The following is an 18,558-nucleotide window of genomic DNA, read 5'->3' as shown; positions in this document are numbered from 1 at the left end:
GTGGACACTGTATCTTGCGGTGAGAACTGCAATCTGAAGCAGATCTCTCTCATCGGAAAAGCAAACCGTCCAGTTTTGAACCGAAGCTAAGGTGAAGCTGGGGAGAAAATGTCAGGCGCTATTTCCAGCATGTGCTCGACTGCCTCCTACTCACGTCTGTCTGTCTGTCTGGGAGGAAGCCCTGCTGGGCCTGATTGTGTCTACTGATGCGTGTGAATATCTGTCAGCTCCTGTGAGTACCTGGCAGTTGTCGGCTCCCTCAGGCGTGGTGGGGCAGCTGTGTTTTGGTGGGATCTTAATCTCGTAGGTCATGATGCTCCAGCGGTCCAGCATCTTGGTGCTGGCCCTCTCCAACTTCTCCAGGATCTGGGGCAACTGGGTGTCGTCGTCGCATGACGGGCCCCAGCCCAGCACCCGCGCCAGGTCGTTGCCCGTGCCCAAGGGCAACACCCCCAGCTGGCACTGAAACACATGCAGGGTTTAGTTGACATCAGGGAATACATGCCTGCTGCAATCCAATGAGGACTGTGTATGTGTGTGTGTGTGTGTGTGTGTGTGTGTGTGTGTATAATGAGTGCGTGTCTTTGTGTAATCCGGCCAGGAGCAAAGGCAAAAAGCTCAACTGGCACATTGACCAAGGACACATCGTTTTCTATGTAGTCGCAGCTCTCGCAGGATTATCGACCTAATATGCTTATGACAGTGGGCCATTGTAATTTATTTCTAATACCAGGGACATAAATGATCATCCTGCTGGTAATATTTGAAGTGAACCTATAATACTGTTTATTACAGTACCTGTTTGTGAAGGCTGAGTTTGTCGATCTCTGAGAGGACCCAGCCCACGCTCCCATCGCCTCCGCAGACCAGGATCCGGAAGTTGTCAAACTTCTGAAACAGTCGCAGACTGACAGAAACACACACATTTACTCTGAAGGGAAGGGAACTTCAGCCGGATCGCAGTACATCATACATTTATGGGTGTTGTGCGGGTCTGCAGATGTGCACATCGGAAAATCTGGGGGAGCGGTCTCGGTTTGTTTTCCTCACCCGAGGTGCGGCCCACCGTTGACCAGGTCAAAGACTTGAGCCGGGTTGAGGAGTTGCTTGAAGCGTCGCAGGAATTTCACCCCTTGGTTGTCACCACTTTTTGAGTTGACAAAGACCAGGAGGGGACTGGCGCATGACGGGGGACAGGTGGCCTTCCAGAAGCCTGAGGAGAAAAGGCAACAGAAAAGAGAGAGAGAGAGCGTGAATATCGGAACACACGACTCCTTTCAGTTGTAGCGGCGTCCGAACTCTCAGCAGTAGATATCACTGTGAATAAAACCTACACCACTGAGGGCAAGTAGGGAAATATGTTTTTGTGCTATCGGACTGAATTGTCCTGCCTCTGTTGTGTCGTCTGTCCCCTGTCCAGGTCTCCATGGTGGAGAGGAGGCTCAGGTCTCATCTGTTTGGCATCACCTTGACATTCTTCATACATGTTCATGGTCTATCATTTTGTCCACACAGTGTTTCAGTCCTGGGAGACGGATCCCTCCTCTGTTGTTCTTCCATTCATTTCTCTATTAAAGGGTATGTTGGGGAGTCTTTTCCTCTTTCGAATTGAGCGTCCAAGCATGGAGGGTGCTGTATATTCTACAGATTGTGAAGCCCCTTGAGGCAAATTTGTGATATTGGGGGCTATAAAAATTAAAACGGACTTGACTTGATCCTTGAATGTGCTATAACCGGTGACCAGGGTGCAGCTCAGGGTGCAGCGGCGGCGCTGGGCGCAGTAGCTGCGCATGAAAGCATCTCCGTCATCGTTAAAGAACCTCATAAAAGTCTTGTGCGTGAGACTGAGCGTAATAACACACGGGAGCACGGCACATGCCAAAAACACGTGTTTAGCTTCATGGGAGAGCACACACACACACACACACACACACACACACACACACACACACACATATACACTAATCTGTGGGAGGTAATGCAACAAGAGGTTTCTGTGCTTACAGCATAATCTGTACACCCCCACTGTGTTGACAGCTTTGTGCATATTAGGGTTTCCATCATATGTGTGTGTGTGTGTGTACTGCTATCTACTCCTGCACCCCCCCCCCCCCCCCCTTGCATCTTCCTTCACTTCTCAGTTCTCTCTCTCTGTGTACCCTCTTCCATTTTTCTTCCCTCCCTCCCTCCCCGGATCTCTCACTCTCTCTCTCTGTGTGATGTTGTCGGTAAAGGATGGATTGAGGGAGGGTGAGTGGAGGAGGAGGAGAGAGGAAAGGAGGGGTAGAGAAGGGGGGGGTGGGGGGTGGAGTCACGGCGCTCCAGCACGTGCTACAGTCTTCCCCCCCAGCCAATTACAACCACAACTCCCCCTCTTCCCAGCCTGCGTTTGGGCAGACGGGGGGGGGGGGGCGTCCTGGAACATGAGGAGATGCAGAGCGAGTGAAGGACAGAGAGACAGAGAGACAGAGAGAGAGAGAGAGAGAGCGAGAGAGAGCCGCGGGATACATCTTCTTTTTTATTTTCCCGTCTTCCTTTCTCTGCTTTTGTCTCACCCTCCTCCCTTCATCTGGATCCCCTATCCTCCCTTTCTCTGCCTCTTTTTTATCCAGCTACCAATTAGCCGATGCCAGCTTTTCACCGACTCAGTGAACTGTGTGTGCTGCATGTGTGTGTGTGTGTGTGTGTGTGTGTGTGTGTGCCAGACCCAACCATCGGCTTCAGCAACAGTAATCCAATCACACATGCTTATCTGAGTCTGTCTTGCAGGTGCTGATCTCCATCTAAAATGGGTTTAATGTGGGCTCTGGAAAGCACACACACACACACACACACACACACGCACACACGCACACACACGCGCTCGTATACAGACAGACTTGGACGCAGAGAGAGACACCGAGTCGTCATGTATGTAACAAAGAAACAGCGACAACACGCACAGTATGCTGAGAGCCTCACGGTGCTTTGCATGGATGCAGTATTAGTGTTTATTTTCACAGCACTAATCGTCATTCTTCTCACACACACTCACACGCACACACACACACACACACACACATCTCGTCTCAAGATCTATTTTAAGCCCTCAGAGAGGTGTGTGCCTACCTGTCAGATAAGGCTATTTTTAGCCACCTCGCTATATACAAGAAACAGGCAATTTCCTGGAACACATACCAGTGTCCTGTCTCCCTCTATAATGCCTCTCAAGACCGGCAGGAAGCTAATAAGAAAAATATGGATTTGATGCCGAGACCAATTACCCAAATGGAAAATAATGATATTGTTCTGTTGTGTTTTATACGTCCCAGCAGTTTACAAGAGAAGTGGGTGGTGGGAAAAGGGGCGTGTGTGTGTGTGTGTGTGTGAGTGATTGTGTGCCTGAATGGATGCTGATGATGACTGATCACACTCTCCTCCTCCTCCTCCTCCTTGTCCTCCTCCTCCTCCTGCCACCATGTGACAGAGCAGAAGGTCAAAGGTCAGAGAGGCGACATCCTCCCACCAAACGGGGTGAAATCTCATCAATTCATCTCTGAAATGTAACGACTGCTCACAGGTGCCGCCCGGGAATCAACCTCTGACCCTTTGAGCGACTCAGCGTGATTGTGTTGTAGTGTGTGTGTGTGTGTGTGTGTGTGCCTACCATCTGAGTCGATGCTGTTGAGCGCCGTAGGGGGAATGATGGAGACTTTGCACTGGCCAAGAGGACACTTGCGAGGGTACAGGTCCATACAGGCTGTGTGCACCTAGAAGGACAACAGCAAACACAATGGGAACGTTAAAAAGCGAGGTTCAAGAGAATAATGGATTGCATTGTTAAAAATATGAAATAAAAAAGAAAAGATTGATCTTAATTAATCTTATAACAGAGAAATTGGTCCGTCATTACGGGCTCACCATAGCTTTGCACCAGAGGCAGCGCCAGTCCTGCAGTCTCAGGACGCTGCCACATGTCTTATCGCACACGGCACACTTGGCACTGACGGGCAGGTTGCCTTCCAACCACTGGTGAGGCATAGCGATCTGCAGGTTCAACACACACACACACACACACACACAGTTCAAGAAATGGGAAACACTTTACTTATCTACAGTCAGTCACAACTGTTTCCAAACCTCTCTTCTTTTTCTGACGCTGATGAATCCATGTACATGACAAAGGGCATTTCGACATGCTTTGAGATATACAATAATAATGAGTTTCTTATGGGCCAACAGTGCAAGTCAGTGTTTCGGTGTTTTCCCAGACTGCTTGGGGAAAATCATCATCGGTAACAAACTCTCTTACACAGTTAGCTCCTAAAGGCGCGGTGACCTCATGCGTCACAGTAAGTAAAGAATGCATTTCAAGAAAAGTAAATATCAGATAAACTCACCCCATCCTCATCCTCAATGATATCCTTCCCTATGGAAGCCAGGGTTGTCCATTTACAGTTGTTGGTGGCTCTGACAGCACAGCGTTTATGGGCTTTGAATTTGCACACTGAAAAACACAAACAGTCAACACACACACACACACACACACACATCAGTCTGACAATGTTTCCCACCTTCAACAAGCATGAAACTTTAATTTAGTTTTCGGCTCCGTTTTTATTCAGCTCCCAAACGCCATGATTGTCCCTAAACTGCACATTTTCATAGATTCTTTTCCTAACGGGCTGAAAAGCACTGGACACTGATGCATGATTCAGAAACAGGCACACCCCCGCAAAGTACGGTGTTCTAATGAATCAGGCCCTAATGAGATGTCAGTGGGCGTAATTACTAACCCTCCATAAGCCCGTTCTGCACTTACGTATCTGACAGACTGAACCGCATCATGAGGACTTAGCTCCGCGCCACAGGTCTCAATCCCTTTATCTGCGACCAGCAGTTAAATGTAAAGGAACAGTCAGCTGCTGGCTTAGCTTAGCTTAGCATAAAGACCGGAAAGCAGGGGGAAACAGCCTGGAAGCCTGGCCATGTCTAAAAAAAAGATGGAGACTGCTCTCGCCTCCTTCTCCATTAGCGATGAGGCACTTAGCAGACTCATGAATAAATGTCCTGGGGGCAACTTCAACTTCCAGCCACCCCGCCCCGCCCCGCCCCGCCCCGCCCTCGCTCACACGCGACGCTGATCGATGTTTCAATCTAGCCTACCGCCAAATGCTGTTAGCGAGCATTAGCAGAACATTAAGAAGAATTCAGAGGATATGATGCCACTGCCTGTTAATGGCCCGGGCCGTAACCCCCGAGCATCCACGGGCCGGGCTGGAAGAAAACATTTTGAGTGAGTGTTTGTGCGAGGGTGGAGACGGAAAGGAAGGAGTTTGTGTCTGTGTGTGTGTGTGTGTGTGTGTGTGGCTTGGTAGCACAAATCAATCCCCGCCGAACGTCCTGCGCAGGAAATCGAAGGGAAATTTAAGCCGCGTTGATTGCTGTGAAACTGTTTGGCTGGCCGCTCTCGCCGTTTAATAGAGACACTCTCTTTTCTGTTCTCTTCTTCTTCTTCTTCCCTCTTTTCGACCATTCTCACATCCTGGCTCTCATCACCCCCCCCCCCCCCGCCCATGCCCCCCCCCCCTCCCCAGACATTAGCTGGCTCAACAACGTCTGTGCTCAACATGGATCTGTATCTTAATCTGAGTGCTGTACATTAATGGTGAACAAAGCAGCTGTGCGCTAAAGAATCTAGGTTGAAAGACATGTGAGTGGGAATCTTTATGAGCTCCATTAACTCCCTTGTGTCCGCTGTAAACCTTGACTCCATGTTTTGATGCAGGCCCTGCAATCTCAATTGCATCTTCCCATTGTTTGTTAAAAGTGTGTGTGTGTGTGTGTGTGTGTGTGTGTGTGTGTGTGTGTGTGTGTGTGTGTGGGGAGTAGGCTGATTTGGATTTGCAGTTAGATGCTGCTCGAACGACTTGGTCTCTCGTGTCTCTCTCCGCCTCTATGTCTTTTTCTTTTGCCTTCTGCTCTGAATATGAGAGGGCCTCATTGTAGAGGATAATGAGCACTGAGTGGAGAGGCTCTTCACACACACACACACACACACACATGCATGTATCACACGTACACGTGCACGCACTCACGGGGGAGCATTAGCGAAATTAGACGGTGAGGATATGCAGATGGTGCTCATTAAGGTCTGCTGCCTGTCACTGACACTTTACACCAGCAAGAAAGCAAAAAAAAAAATAGTGTCAACGTCCTGCGTCAACCCCCCCCCCTTCCCCTCAACATCCCACTTCACTGTTCTTTCACAGACGAGGTGAGGAGATGTGGCGTCATTCACAGGATCTGCTGACAGCTTTCTCCCCCTGTTATGGGTAAATGGAGAGACGCGAAATGCCCAAGTTAAATTCGAACCGCCTGAGTCAACGCGTATCTGACGCGGAGCGGGACACCGAAGCGCGTGGACACAGACGGACATACATTCCCATACGTCCGCGCAGCGCTAATGCCACTTCAAGCTAACAGTTTGATGGGCATCCCACTCCACAGCCCCAGAGCATTTCAAAGACTCCGGTATATCCGATTTGCTCCACTTGGGACGGCATTTTCTCACTCCCGTGACTCACGCGTCCTCACGCAACGTAGTCATATACCTTCCCAAAGTACTTATACACCTGCCAGCTCCCAGGCTTGCAGTTCCAAACGCTACAATATGTCTGATCTTGAAACAGAGAGTAGTTTCGTCCACCCGGGGGCCAGTAATCAGATGTAGAAATGAGTGAGAGCTGCTTCAAAAGGTCATGGATTAAAAGGGTGTTGTGTAAGGAAACGCTGTGCATGTGCCCGTCCCCCCCCACCCCCCAAGCCCCAAATAAAAAGAAAATCAACAAATAAGCATGCACGTGTTTGACAGTAAGCATGTGCGGCGTTTGTGCGTGCCACCTACCTTCGCAGGAAAGGCCGTGAGACGTGACCCCGGACAAGCTGTCTTTACAGACGTTGCAAAAGGTGGGCCGTGCGTGGGAGCAGGCGTACCAGTTGTGCATCCCTGAGAAATGTTCCACATTAAACTGTGCCGTCTGGCAAAGGAGAGGTTAAAACAGGTTGGCAGCACTGGGATGACAGTCATCATCATGACAATAACATACACAGTGACATGTCTACTGTAGGTTGCATTGCACATGGCCGCGTGCTACTCTTACTGTCTTTTCATGTGATAAGCGGCACAATTGTTTGACATCAAAATAAACATTTCCAAACATTTCCAGCAGCAAGACACAAACCAACACCTTTTCGGATTCATTTTCTGGCGTATTAGCGTTGCCTAATAATAATAATAATAATAATAATAATAATTCACTTTCACCCCTGAGGTCTGGCCTCAGGAGCCTGACGGTGACGAAAGTGCCTGGCGAAGGGAAAGAGGACACAGCAGGACACGCGTCAGGACTCCACAGGAGAAGCCCTCCACTGGCTGACAGTCATTAGCGTGACTCCGCTGCTCCGTGATTTTACGAACGCGAAACCTGGTCACGAAAATTGGAACGCGTCTGCAGCCATTAGTGCGTGGAGAGAGAGCCCTCCGTGGAGCGGCCAGCTAATGGGAGTAGTGCACTGTACAAGTGTGGGCGTTGCGTCTGCAGTGGTTGGTGCAGCCCTGGATGCAGTTTGTGTTTCGTAAGTAGAATTGTAACAGGTGCTTATGAAACTGGGACACTCCGATTCTTACAGGGCTACATAAGAAAACGCAGTAATCAAAAGGGACAGGGGTGTGTGTGTGTGTGTGTGTGTGTGTGTGTGTGTGTGTGAGTTCCTGAGCGCACATGTGTGTATCCTGTGATGTGTGAGCTCTGGGGGTGCTGCTGCATTGCAGTGCAGTAAGGGGGTGAGGGATGGGGTCTTATATAAGATTTCCCTCCCAAATCAAAGCCATTAAAATGCAGTACTGCTTCCCTCCTGCGCCCCCTACCCCACCCCCACCCCCTTATCTCCGCGCTCGCCACAGCCCGTCACTGTCAACTACACTCGTCTTAAGATCTCTCGCTGGCAGTGGACTATTCTGAACACTTACGGTCGGTTTGAGAAGAAAGAGAATGTCACAACGGGACGCAAGTCGGCGGCCGCGCTGCCTTGGATCACAAAGACGAGCATTGAAATGAGCGCCGTGGCAAGTGACACACGTCGCCGTTGGAATCAGACGCGTGGGTCTGGGTTTTTTGGTGTGCGAGCACACATGTACGCCCCTTTGCTTGTGTCTCTGTGCAGCTGCACACCTGTGACCGCGCACGTGCATGCATGCATGCGTGTTTGGCTGGTGCTTCGGGGCTCCGAATCTGCACGCGAGGGTGTTGCTTCTGCACACACAAACTTCTTAGATCCCCACAGTCGCCTTCAGTGTGCCGTGCCATCAGCACACTTTTGCACACCCACCCGGGCCACGCCGCTGGTCCACATACGCAGGATACATTCATCCTCGGGTGGGAATATCTATGATCACTGTCAAACACAGATCTATTGTTCCTCTCAACACTCCCCATCTCTGTCTTCTATCTCCTCCCTCCCTCCCTCCCCACACACACACACACACACACACACACACACACACAAACTTACAGATCTGTCTATCTCTTGATTTGGAAACGGATTCTTACCTCGTAGTGCTCTCTGGACTGGACGGACTTCAGCGAACTGATCCAGTCCTCCATCTCTTTCCTGTTCTCGGCACAGAGGATGAGCCTACGGAACGGAGTGATCACCTGGGTGGAGGGGGGGGGGAGAGAGTGAGTGAGTGAGTGAGTGAGTGAGTGAGACAGACAGACACTGGAGCTGAAAAGAGAGAGATAAATGTTTCCAGTGCTTTCCTCCTCAGCCTGCGGTGCCACTGAGAGGAGAGAGAGCGTTGGGCTCTGTCTTTAAGGGAGAGAAAGGATGAGGAGCCCCCTCCCTCTCTCCTTCTCCCTCTCTCTCTCTCTCTCTCATTAACTCTAGCTCACTCATCCCTTAACACCTTCTTGAGTTAGTCTTTTCCTTCGCTCCGGCATTTTTTCTTCCCTCTCAACCCTCTCTTTCTCTCGCTCTTAGCTCTTCATGTTGCTTTGAGGCAGATATGTGCTGACAGGCGAAGCGCCTCAGTAAAGGCTAAGAGCTTCTCTCCCCCACTGCCCCCCCCTCTCTTGTCCTCTCTCTCTCTCTCTCGCTCTCTGTATGTGTGTGTGTGTATGTGTGTTTAAAGGACAGTCTCCCTGTAGATAAACCTACCGACATACAGCACCCTTTCAACACCCCATCACTTATTTATGCCCCCTCATCTCTTCTTTCTCTCCATCTCCGTCTGACTCAATGTGTCCTTAAGTCATCGCTGTTCACCTTAGAGAGAGAAGTGAGGCTGAATACAGGCGCGCACACACACACACACACACACACACACACACACACACACACACACACACACACACTCTCTGAGGGCAATATCACACTAATCAATATTCATGTGCTAGCAGCGATGCTGATGTGTCTTCGCCTCTGCGAGGAGTGTTGTTTATGCTTAATTACGGTCTTCAACAGAGACGTCGTCCTTTTAAACGTCCCTTGAACTTGAGGTTTGATTAAGATAAGGTGTCGCGCAAATCTGAAAAGCAAATAAAGTGGTGAACTTGGAATGCTGGCTGAAGAGAAGACACTTCTGGAACTGCAGTCTTTACCCAAGCTACACGTTAGGCGCATGGCGATCTATCAGGCCTCTTCAATATGTATTTCATTGGCTGTTTCAATGATGCCACACTCGACTGGACCGGACAGATAAAAACGTGTGAAAAATAAAAGGCTCTTTTGCCGGGTGTGGTGGAGCTACAGTGACGTTACGCTCTTATGCTGTCACTGAAGACGTTACATTTCAGGTGCATTTTCCTGTACTGCCTAATGTCTATTCCCACCCTCCAATGTTTTGCATCTCTAAGACGGAACACTTTAAAGTTCAAGCTGCAGGACATAACAAAACAAAAAAACAATTTTACAGAATTTCTTCCTTTTTTTTTGTTGCCAGGAACAAAACCTCAACGTGTCAGCTCACTAAATACAGGCAGAGGAAAGAGGACAGCGGGGCAGTAGACGGACAGTATGTAGGTACTAGAATACTTTACAAGATGGAGATCGTTTTTTTTTTCTCACGGCGTGCCGCTCTCAGTTTGTTGGCTCTCTCACTCTCTTAAAAAGTGCTCATTGATTTTTTTTTTTTTTTCGACGCACCATTTCAGACCCAACTATTCACCGTGATTTGAAGCCATACATTCAGCTGCTGCGGAGCAATAATTGGATAAATGTGCACCAAACACGTCCTGCAGACTAAACACACATCCATTAGTCAAAGAAAGAATGGAGAGAATCGGTGGAAACGGCGAAGGAAACAGTTTTCTCCTTCCCATGAATGGTTCTGTGACAAAGCAAATCAATTTGAAAAAGGATATTCCACTCTCCTCCACATCCTCCCCTACACACACACACACACACACACACACACACACACACACACACACACACAATGCACACGAGTGTGTTTCAGATACATCTGCCGTATCGCTGCTCTACTTTTTTGCCAACAGACAACGCTCTGCATTATTAAACAGGCGATGTTAAACTAAATGTCTCGCATGTTAAAACAGAAGTGACAGCTTTGTGACATGTCCTCCAATATATAGCCGGTTAATGTATATAATGTTTGCTTGCACTGATCGCTGCGTTTCCAATGAAATATAATTGATGTTGGTCGACTGTGTATTACATGACACTGTCAATCAATTTGGGAGTGATGGCTCTGATCGCACGTTTTGAATTGAAATGGCGGGGGGGGGTTCCCTTTTGTTTATATTTGAGTCACAGATTTTACATTAATGTGGTACAACAACAACAACAACAACCCATAAACTAATCTCAGCCCAACGTCACATGCCCTCTTCAGCAGCCATTTTGGAAAAAAAACCTGCATTTTCTAATGTTCTCATAAATAACACAATACACGACATGAGAGTCTCAGAATCTGGCTGCTGTCTCACTTTCCCTTCTGCCTTTTTGTAACCTTCCTGTCTGACCGACAGACGCGTCTTCTGTGGGGAAGAACGCTCTCCAACAGTTTTGCTAAATGCGTTTGCCATTTTGTTCACCTTTTCATGCACAAGATCTCAAATTCCATAGATCATAGTTTTGGTAAAGTCTTCGAACTCACCCTGACTTACCAGACGGGCCACAACGCTTCTTAACTGTCAGCGCATCATGATCTCAGATCTCTCGTGCTGATTTGATGCCGCTAAAGTATTTAAAAGCAATTCAACCGAACTAACAACAGGTCAAAAAGAGGGGACGTCTTTGTTACTTGGTAGAGGCAGGTCGCTTTTGTTTTATTTTATTATTTTATTCCAAAAATGCATCTAGTATGGAACCACAATACAGTTTAAAAACTCAAAAACTTATTTTATCTTTTTTTTTTATCAATGTAAGTGATTATTATTATTTAATGAGAATATTTTTCTGTGAGGTCTGTTCGGTGTATGTAGCATCCTGAGCCTGAAATGAAGCCACTTGACAACCAGTTCCCTGATCAATCACCTTAATCACTCTTGTAATCAATCCGTCCCGAGACCTCGAATCAATATCCGGTTATGAGTTCTGAACAGAATGTCCACAGGGAAAAAAACAGTGTCTCTCTACCTCTCTGTGAACTTTCCTCGTGTGCACGAACAGTTCATGGGGGCGTGTTTGTGAGTGTGGTATTATTGCAATTTCCTTGCCCCTCCCCTGATATTAAAGCTAATCACATTAGCATTCTTCCTCCTTTTTTAAGTAAGTGGAGACAACAACTCCCAAATTATTGAAAGTGTCCTCAGGTTCTTGTGTGTGTGTATATGTGTGTGTATATGTGTGTGTGTGTGTGTGTGTGTGTGTGTGTGTGTGTGTGTGTGTGTGTGTGTGTGTGTGTTTGCAGTACATGTTAAACTCTCAACCAATCATCATATGCAATCTTCCATCATGTACAACAAGAGTAAATCTGTTGTACTCCCTCTTTCTCGCTTCTTTTATTTATTCTCTCTTCAGAGAATTGTGTGTTTTTCTCAGTCGTTAATCACAATACAGTTTTCCACCAGGAACGGCAAGGATTACTGTCTCTGTGTGTGTGTGTGTGTGTGTGTGTGTGTGTGTGTGTGTGAGTGTGTGTCCATTTGTGCTTTGGTGTGTGTGTATGTGCATGCACATGGGCAAATTGATCCCTTTGGACATAGATCATCCCATCTCTCTGCTGGTGTACTGTGTGTGTGTGTGTGTTTGTGTGTGTTTGTGTGTGTGTGACTTTGTATATGTGTGTGTGTGTCTTGTGTCTGGAGCAGGGTAGTGATAAGATTGGTTGCCAGGGGAAACAGCAACGGCTGTTTCCAAAAATGGCTCTAGGCATCCCTCAAGTGTGGAAAACCTCTCTTGATGACTGACCTTCTGAGCTGAATATATCAGATGTGTGTGTGTGTGTGTGTGTGTGTGGGTGTGTGTGTGTGTGTGTGTGTGTAATGACAAGTGACAACAAGAAGTGGCTCTTTGATCAGCATCTAAATGATGAGAACATGTAATTAGTTGTTATTTTTGGTAGAGAGGCATCCACCAAAGATGAAGTGATAATAAGGGACACCCGTTACTGTTTACACACACACACACACACACACACACACACACACACACACACACACACAGAGGCACATGATTGGTGACAGTGGTGTGCAGATCCTGCATCCACTGGGACCTGCAGCACAAAAGCAGAGGAGGTGGAACAGAACCGTCCCAGCTGCTCACTCCCTACAACACACACACACACACACACACACACACACACACACACACACGCTCGCGCAAAACTGTTAACATTAACAACACAACAAATCAGAGCGCTGATGCACCGCTGATGCAAGTGCACAATTCAAAGCCCATCTGAATTTCCTTGAGATTCATTTCATGGATTTAAGTGGACAGTAATAAGCGAGCCAATCCAATAAGCGTGAGTGAGTCAGTGAGAGAGGCGGTGCGTCCCTGCAGAGTCTGTAATGAGTTTAGGGTTTGGGGTGGGCTGAGCTCTCCCTCACGTGGACTTCAAGGTGCTCCCTTGCCGCGCTACAGCGACAACACTGCCTCATCGCCCGCTCACACGGTACGTGAGCGAAACGGCTGGAACGACAACGCAAGACGTGCACGCTGAACGGATCGCATACATTTAACGCCTACGTATAGATACACACACGCATACACACGCAGGCATGTGTCAGTGCATGGCCAGTCATGAACGTGCACACACAGACACGTGCAAATCCGCATGCAGAGCTGTTTTCCCCCTGAATCCGTTCCATGTTTGTTTGCTTTACCCTGAATTATGAACAAATCTGTTTAACAATGTCTAACGTAAAAATCAATCAATCAATCAAATCGGCCCGTTTTTAGAAAAGAGTTGCTGGTCCCAATTCCCCCCAGGTCCCAAGTGGTCCCTTGGCCCCCGCTCTATGAGCAGACGTCGGCAGAGCTCCTACATGAATGAGCATAAATCGCCAAACAATCTCTGCACCGGCATGAGTCAGTTACCCGTTCAAACCATCCAACCAAGTGGCACCAACCTGCATAGAAGACGCCAGCAGCATCATCAACTCATCCTCAAGAGGAAGCAACCGACACACAGACAGACAGACAGACAGACAGACAGACAGACAACCACGGGAGGCCAGACAGACAGAAGAGACAGAGACTGGTAATCACTCTGCACAGTCAGAGCAAAGCCCTGCATTGCATCCTCTGCAGCGGTCCCTCTCCCTCTCCCAGTCGTGATCCCACAGACGAAGCCCGGTCTCCCCCTGTCGGTGTGCGTGACTGTGTCTGGGTTGACGCGTTACGGAGAACCGCATGTGTGCGTAGGGCGCTGCAGGTGAACTACCCTTCAAGCACGTCGCGTTACCTTCGGTTTTTCACGTCTCACTGCTCCTGCCCGGTCGGTCCCGCCTGCCCTGCCTTCATGTCCTGTCCTCACTGCACTCTCTCCCTCTTCTCCTTCTGCGTCCGCCTTCCCTCTCCCCCCCCCCCACCTGCTCGTATCTCGACCTCGCTCTACCCCTCTCTTCCCCTTTTCCCCAGAGAGTGTGCATGCGAGTGCGGTTAGCGACGGTGTGACATCACTCCAGGATTTCCTCCCTGCGCTACCTTGCCGTGTCTTTCCCTTCGCCATCTTACACTCCCCATCAATCATTCATTTAACACGCTCTCACCTCCGCCTGTAAATACGCTTCTCAGCTGTATCTAGTCCTCACTTCCCCTTTTGTATCTTTGTCTCCCCTCCGCTCATTCTTTCCCTCGCTCCCTCCTCCCTTTTCCTCCTTCAACATCCCCTCCTCTCCCTCCTTCCCCTCCCTCTCACCATCTTAGCGGGATGCTGATGAGGGCATGTCGAGCTCGTCTCCACACCTTTATCACAGCATGTTCATTAACCCGGCAAGAAGCGCGCACACACACACACACACACGCGGCCACGACTCTACACGCATGCAGCAGGCACACGTAATCTTATTTATGAATATGGCAGACGCTAAGCCGTCCCAGGCGCCCAGTGAAGCGTTTCAAGGCGCTGCTAAAAATAGCTGCACGCTCTCCTCCGGGCACTGCTCTCCTGCCTACCTCCGCCTCCTCCGTGTTTCTTTTTATAGCAACACCCGAGGAGAAGAGAGGCATTTATAGAAAGGACGGGGCACCACTAGCTCTTTCACTGTCTGTTTTCATCCTCGTCGCTCATAATACTCGCGTTCGTTTTCCCTCCACCTCCCACGCGCGCGCTCGTCCAGCTCAGCCGCTCATTCTCCCCCCGAAACAAGCATCCATTCACAGCAGCATCGCTTGTTTTCTCCCGGCGGATGTGCCACGACGAGGAGGAATGCTTGGAAATGTATTAAAATATCATCTAAATATAACTAGGACTGACATTTGCAGGTGAACAATACGCTCCAACAATCCTGACGGAGCTCCAGCTGAACGCGTGACGGCTGTGAGTGCTGTCCACCGCGACTGAAGGCGGTGCACCTGTACCTGTACTTGTTTAGAGCTAAGAAAAGGGACGCCATCAGTCAGAGATAAAGTTACGCAAGACGCTGAATCAGCTTCGAGGGTGCTCTGAGCTTCACAGGGGGTAGAAGACATCTGAGTATCACACAGAGGGAGGGGGCATTTGGAGGACACTTTCCTACTGAGGGTGAATTGAGAAGATCGATGACACTTGCTAGCTTAGCTTAGCATAAGGATTGGAAACAGGGGGGGGAAACAGCTAGCTAACTGGAGGGTTATGCACCAGACTGTATTTTTGCTGGGACCAGTGACTTCCTGGTGTCTCTGCTGGTTGTCTGACAGCCTTATCTATGACTTCCAGCGCTCCTCCTTCTTCAACATCTCTCGGGCCAACGTAGCTACTGTATCACTGCAGTAAATCAAGACGCCAGTCCTGCTGGTTCAGAAGCCCCCCCTTGAAACTCTTGAATCGACGACAAAGAAAGAGCGTCTCGTCCTCACAACGATCCAGAATCGGAAATGTATCATAATTATCATAACATCGTGCCGCAGCGATGTGAGGATCTGGATTGTAGCTGTCACCACTAACACGCTGTGACACACTCAGTCTCACGTGCCTCGGCCTGTGACCCCCCCCCACCCCCCTCCCCCCACTGAAACCCGGCGTGTTTGTGTGTGCGTGTGTGTGTGGGTGAAGACTGCAAGATGCACTCACTGTGAAGCTGTTGTTGACATTCTTTGTGCTGGACTCCGCAACGCTGGCATCCGACAGATCCACCTCGTCAAAGATAAGGGACTGCAGAGAGGAGGGAAGGGAAGAGGGGAGTCCCGAGAGGAGAGCAGAGAGACAGAGGGCACAGAAGAGAACAAGAGAGTGAGCCTTTGGACAACACTTTCAACACTTGGGTTGAATTTAGCTTATCGTAACCTCGACTAGGGCGTGAGGAGAACCGCCACAGCAAAGCGGGCCTAAATGAGCAGCTAAAACTTCTCGGTATAAAATGGAAGCCGCTGCATGAAAGACACGACAGAATCGCCATTCAGACATCGACGACCTCGCTCTGCAGTCACATCCATTCTTTGGTCTATTATGAGGAGCTGCAAGCTCCAGATAATGCAACACTTTCCAAACACTTGTCAACGCTGGGAAATGGCACTACATGAGTGTATGATCCATCCCCTGTAGCTGTACTGACAGCGAGACGATGTAAAGGAGGGAGGCTCGAGGAATTGCAGGGTTTGATGAAAATAAAGGAAACAGCAGATGTGCATTCTGACCCGCGCATGTCATGGAGGGCATTGCGTTACGGCCAAACAAATCTAAACTTGGTAGACCATTCGGGCGGTTATGGAAAAAAACGAAACTCTTCATTAACCCCTTCAGACCTAATAAAAAACAACATCATGGGTAGTTCTATTATTTTGTGGATGCATTCATATCGTATCTTACAGGTGCGATTTAAGGCCAATGTGGGTGTCTGATGTAACCTTAACAGACTGACTTGAAAAACTGCAGAGCCAAGCATCTCAGCTGACGCAAAACACAACACTCATACGGGTTCAGAGGTTGACTGACTTCAGAGATGTGGGCAGGAATTCAGATGTCTGAAACTGAGGTGAAGTCTGTGTGAGAAAATGTGCAAATGTCTTACACCTCGTATTATTGTCATACATTTTGATATGAGTCCTGTGTTCTACACATCTTCAAATTAACTCTGAATATGGTGGACTTAGTAATGGTAATATCGCATCCACTCCATAGACAGAAATCTAATATTTAAAAGGCAGACTTCCTGTTTTGTCTGCCATGCCTCACTCTGTCACCTGGTATTTTATTCATCGGTTGAATTAGCCTGCGTTACTGGGCAGAAAAGTGTATTTCCTTTGGTAGAAATCAACTAATATTGGATGTGTATTGCAGTGGCTCTGAGGGGTTAATAAAGCGTGGAGGGAAAACTGATAGCTCAGAAACATTCTGGTCAAGAACAATGAGTCCAATTTGTCCGGCTCTGTGGAGGATAACTCAGTTTGCTCCATCTGCCAGGAAATGCACTTCACCACAACACAGCTCCGCCGTAAAAGCTTCGCTGCACTGAGGATTTCCCTCTTGAGTTTCCTTTGTTTTGACCCTGCGCCTAAATGAGAGACAGAGCGAATAACAGGACGGTGAATGTTGATATGCGCTATTGAATTTCTATGTGGCGGAGGAGCTGGAGCCAACTCGATGCAATATAGCCAGCAGACAGACAGAGGGGAGAGCCGGAGTCTACAAACAGGAACATGATATCCTAACAGAGCTGTGATGCGTAAGGCACGCAGCTGAGCTCTTCAAGGGCCGCGGGCCAGAAGGCGATGTCGTCAAAGGAATGCCCTCTGACTGTGTGTGTGTGTGTGTGTGTGTGTGTGTGTGTGTGGGGTGTGGGGTGTGTGTGGGGGGAGGGAGGAGGAGTGAGCCACTGCAGCTGTCAGAGGGAATGCCCAGTTAACAACGCTCTCCCCAGGCCTGGCTGGAGAGGGACACCAGCCAACAGTTACTGTGTGTGTGTGTGTGTGTGTGTGTGTGTGTAGAGGGAGCATGTGTCTCAGCACTTCCACATATGCCTACAAGTGCGTGTGAATGTGTGTGTGTGTGTGTGTGTGTGGAGTGACAGCCAAGAGGGCCCAAGTATGGATGGCATGCCAACACAAACACTGCCCCCCCACCCCCCCACCCCGTTACAGCGCTCTTGGCTGCTACACCACTGCATCACGTGTGCGTATGTATGTGTGTGATTGCCTTGTACAGTTCTTTTGACACACACACACACTCGTTCTCCCTCGCTCTCACTCACCACACACCACCAGCCCAGCACACACACACACACACACACACACTTGTACATGTGTGGCCACACACACACCCAACTGTCTTGAGGGAAGCCGTAATGAAAGCTGACAGTGAATGGTGGACAAAGGCAAGCGTCCAGACCCTCTGCTACCCATAGATCCAGAGCTTAGCTCAGCGGCTGCATCTCAAGCCACCTCAACGAGCCCCCTTTCCTGCCTTCCTCTCTCCTATCCCTCATTTGAAACAACGCCACGTGGTCGCTGCACGTTGTTTTTACAGTTTTTCTGCCAGGAGAGGAGAGGAGAGGAGAGGAACGTCCAGGACAAACTGGGGGTGCTGAGATGTAGCCTCCCTGATGGATCAATGAGGAGGTCGGGCTTCCTAAGCACAGGGCAGCACAGCCAGCCAGGCCACCTTGGAGACACCAGAGTGGATGGACACGTCGAGAATGGGCACTTATCTACAGAGGCTAGCGTCACTGTGTGGCCATGACAGAGAGAACTTACTTACAAGGTTCCAGTTACAAATGACTCATCCTTACCGTAACGCACAAGCAAGAAAACAAAGCATTTTATTTGACTTTCACTTATGTTTTCTTTCTTCCAGCATGGCCATTAAGAGACTTTAAGCTGCAGGGAAGGACAAGCAACACACAGTGTAAAACAGTAAGAGCCACGACACCCGTTGAAGTTGAGTTAGTTAAACAAGATAAACGGATCCAGGCG

The 18,558-nt window shown here is 49.0% G+C and overlaps 1 protein-coding gene across 2 annotated transcripts in view; it reads right to left on the bottom strand.

Moving 5' to 3' along the window:
- The window catches only part of dgkh (diacylglycerol kinase, eta), a 41,813-nt gene that overhangs the window by 11,948 nt on the left and 11,307 nt on the right, over positions 1–18,558 (bottom strand). For both annotated transcript variants that reach the window (XM_070914372.1, XM_070914370.1), the window contains 9 exons: positions 15,722–15,802; positions 8,592–8,696; positions 6,887–7,019; positions 4,380–4,486; positions 3,901–4,026; positions 3,647–3,749; positions 1,051–1,213; positions 799–907; positions 241–462 (listed from right to left, as the gene is read on the bottom strand). In XM_070914372.1, the coding sequence (XP_070770473.1) occupies positions 241–462; positions 799–907; positions 1,051–1,213; positions 3,647–3,749; positions 3,901–4,026; positions 4,380–4,486; positions 6,887–7,019; positions 8,592–8,696; positions 15,722–15,802 (1,149 nt within the window). The remainder of the gene's footprint in view (positions 1–240; positions 463–798; positions 908–1,050; positions 1,214–3,646; positions 3,750–3,900; positions 4,027–4,379; positions 4,487–6,886; positions 7,020–8,591; positions 8,697–15,721; positions 15,803–18,558) is intronic.

Source organism: Enoplosus armatus, chromosome 11 (assembly GCF_043641665.1).
Source record: "Enoplosus armatus isolate fEnoArm2 chromosome 11, fEnoArm2.hap1, whole genome shotgun sequence".
Classification (NCBI taxonomy): Eukaryota; Metazoa; Chordata; class Actinopteri; order Centrarchiformes; family Enoplosidae; genus Enoplosus; species Enoplosus armatus.
This window is presented reverse-complemented; position numbering and strand designations above follow the sequence as displayed.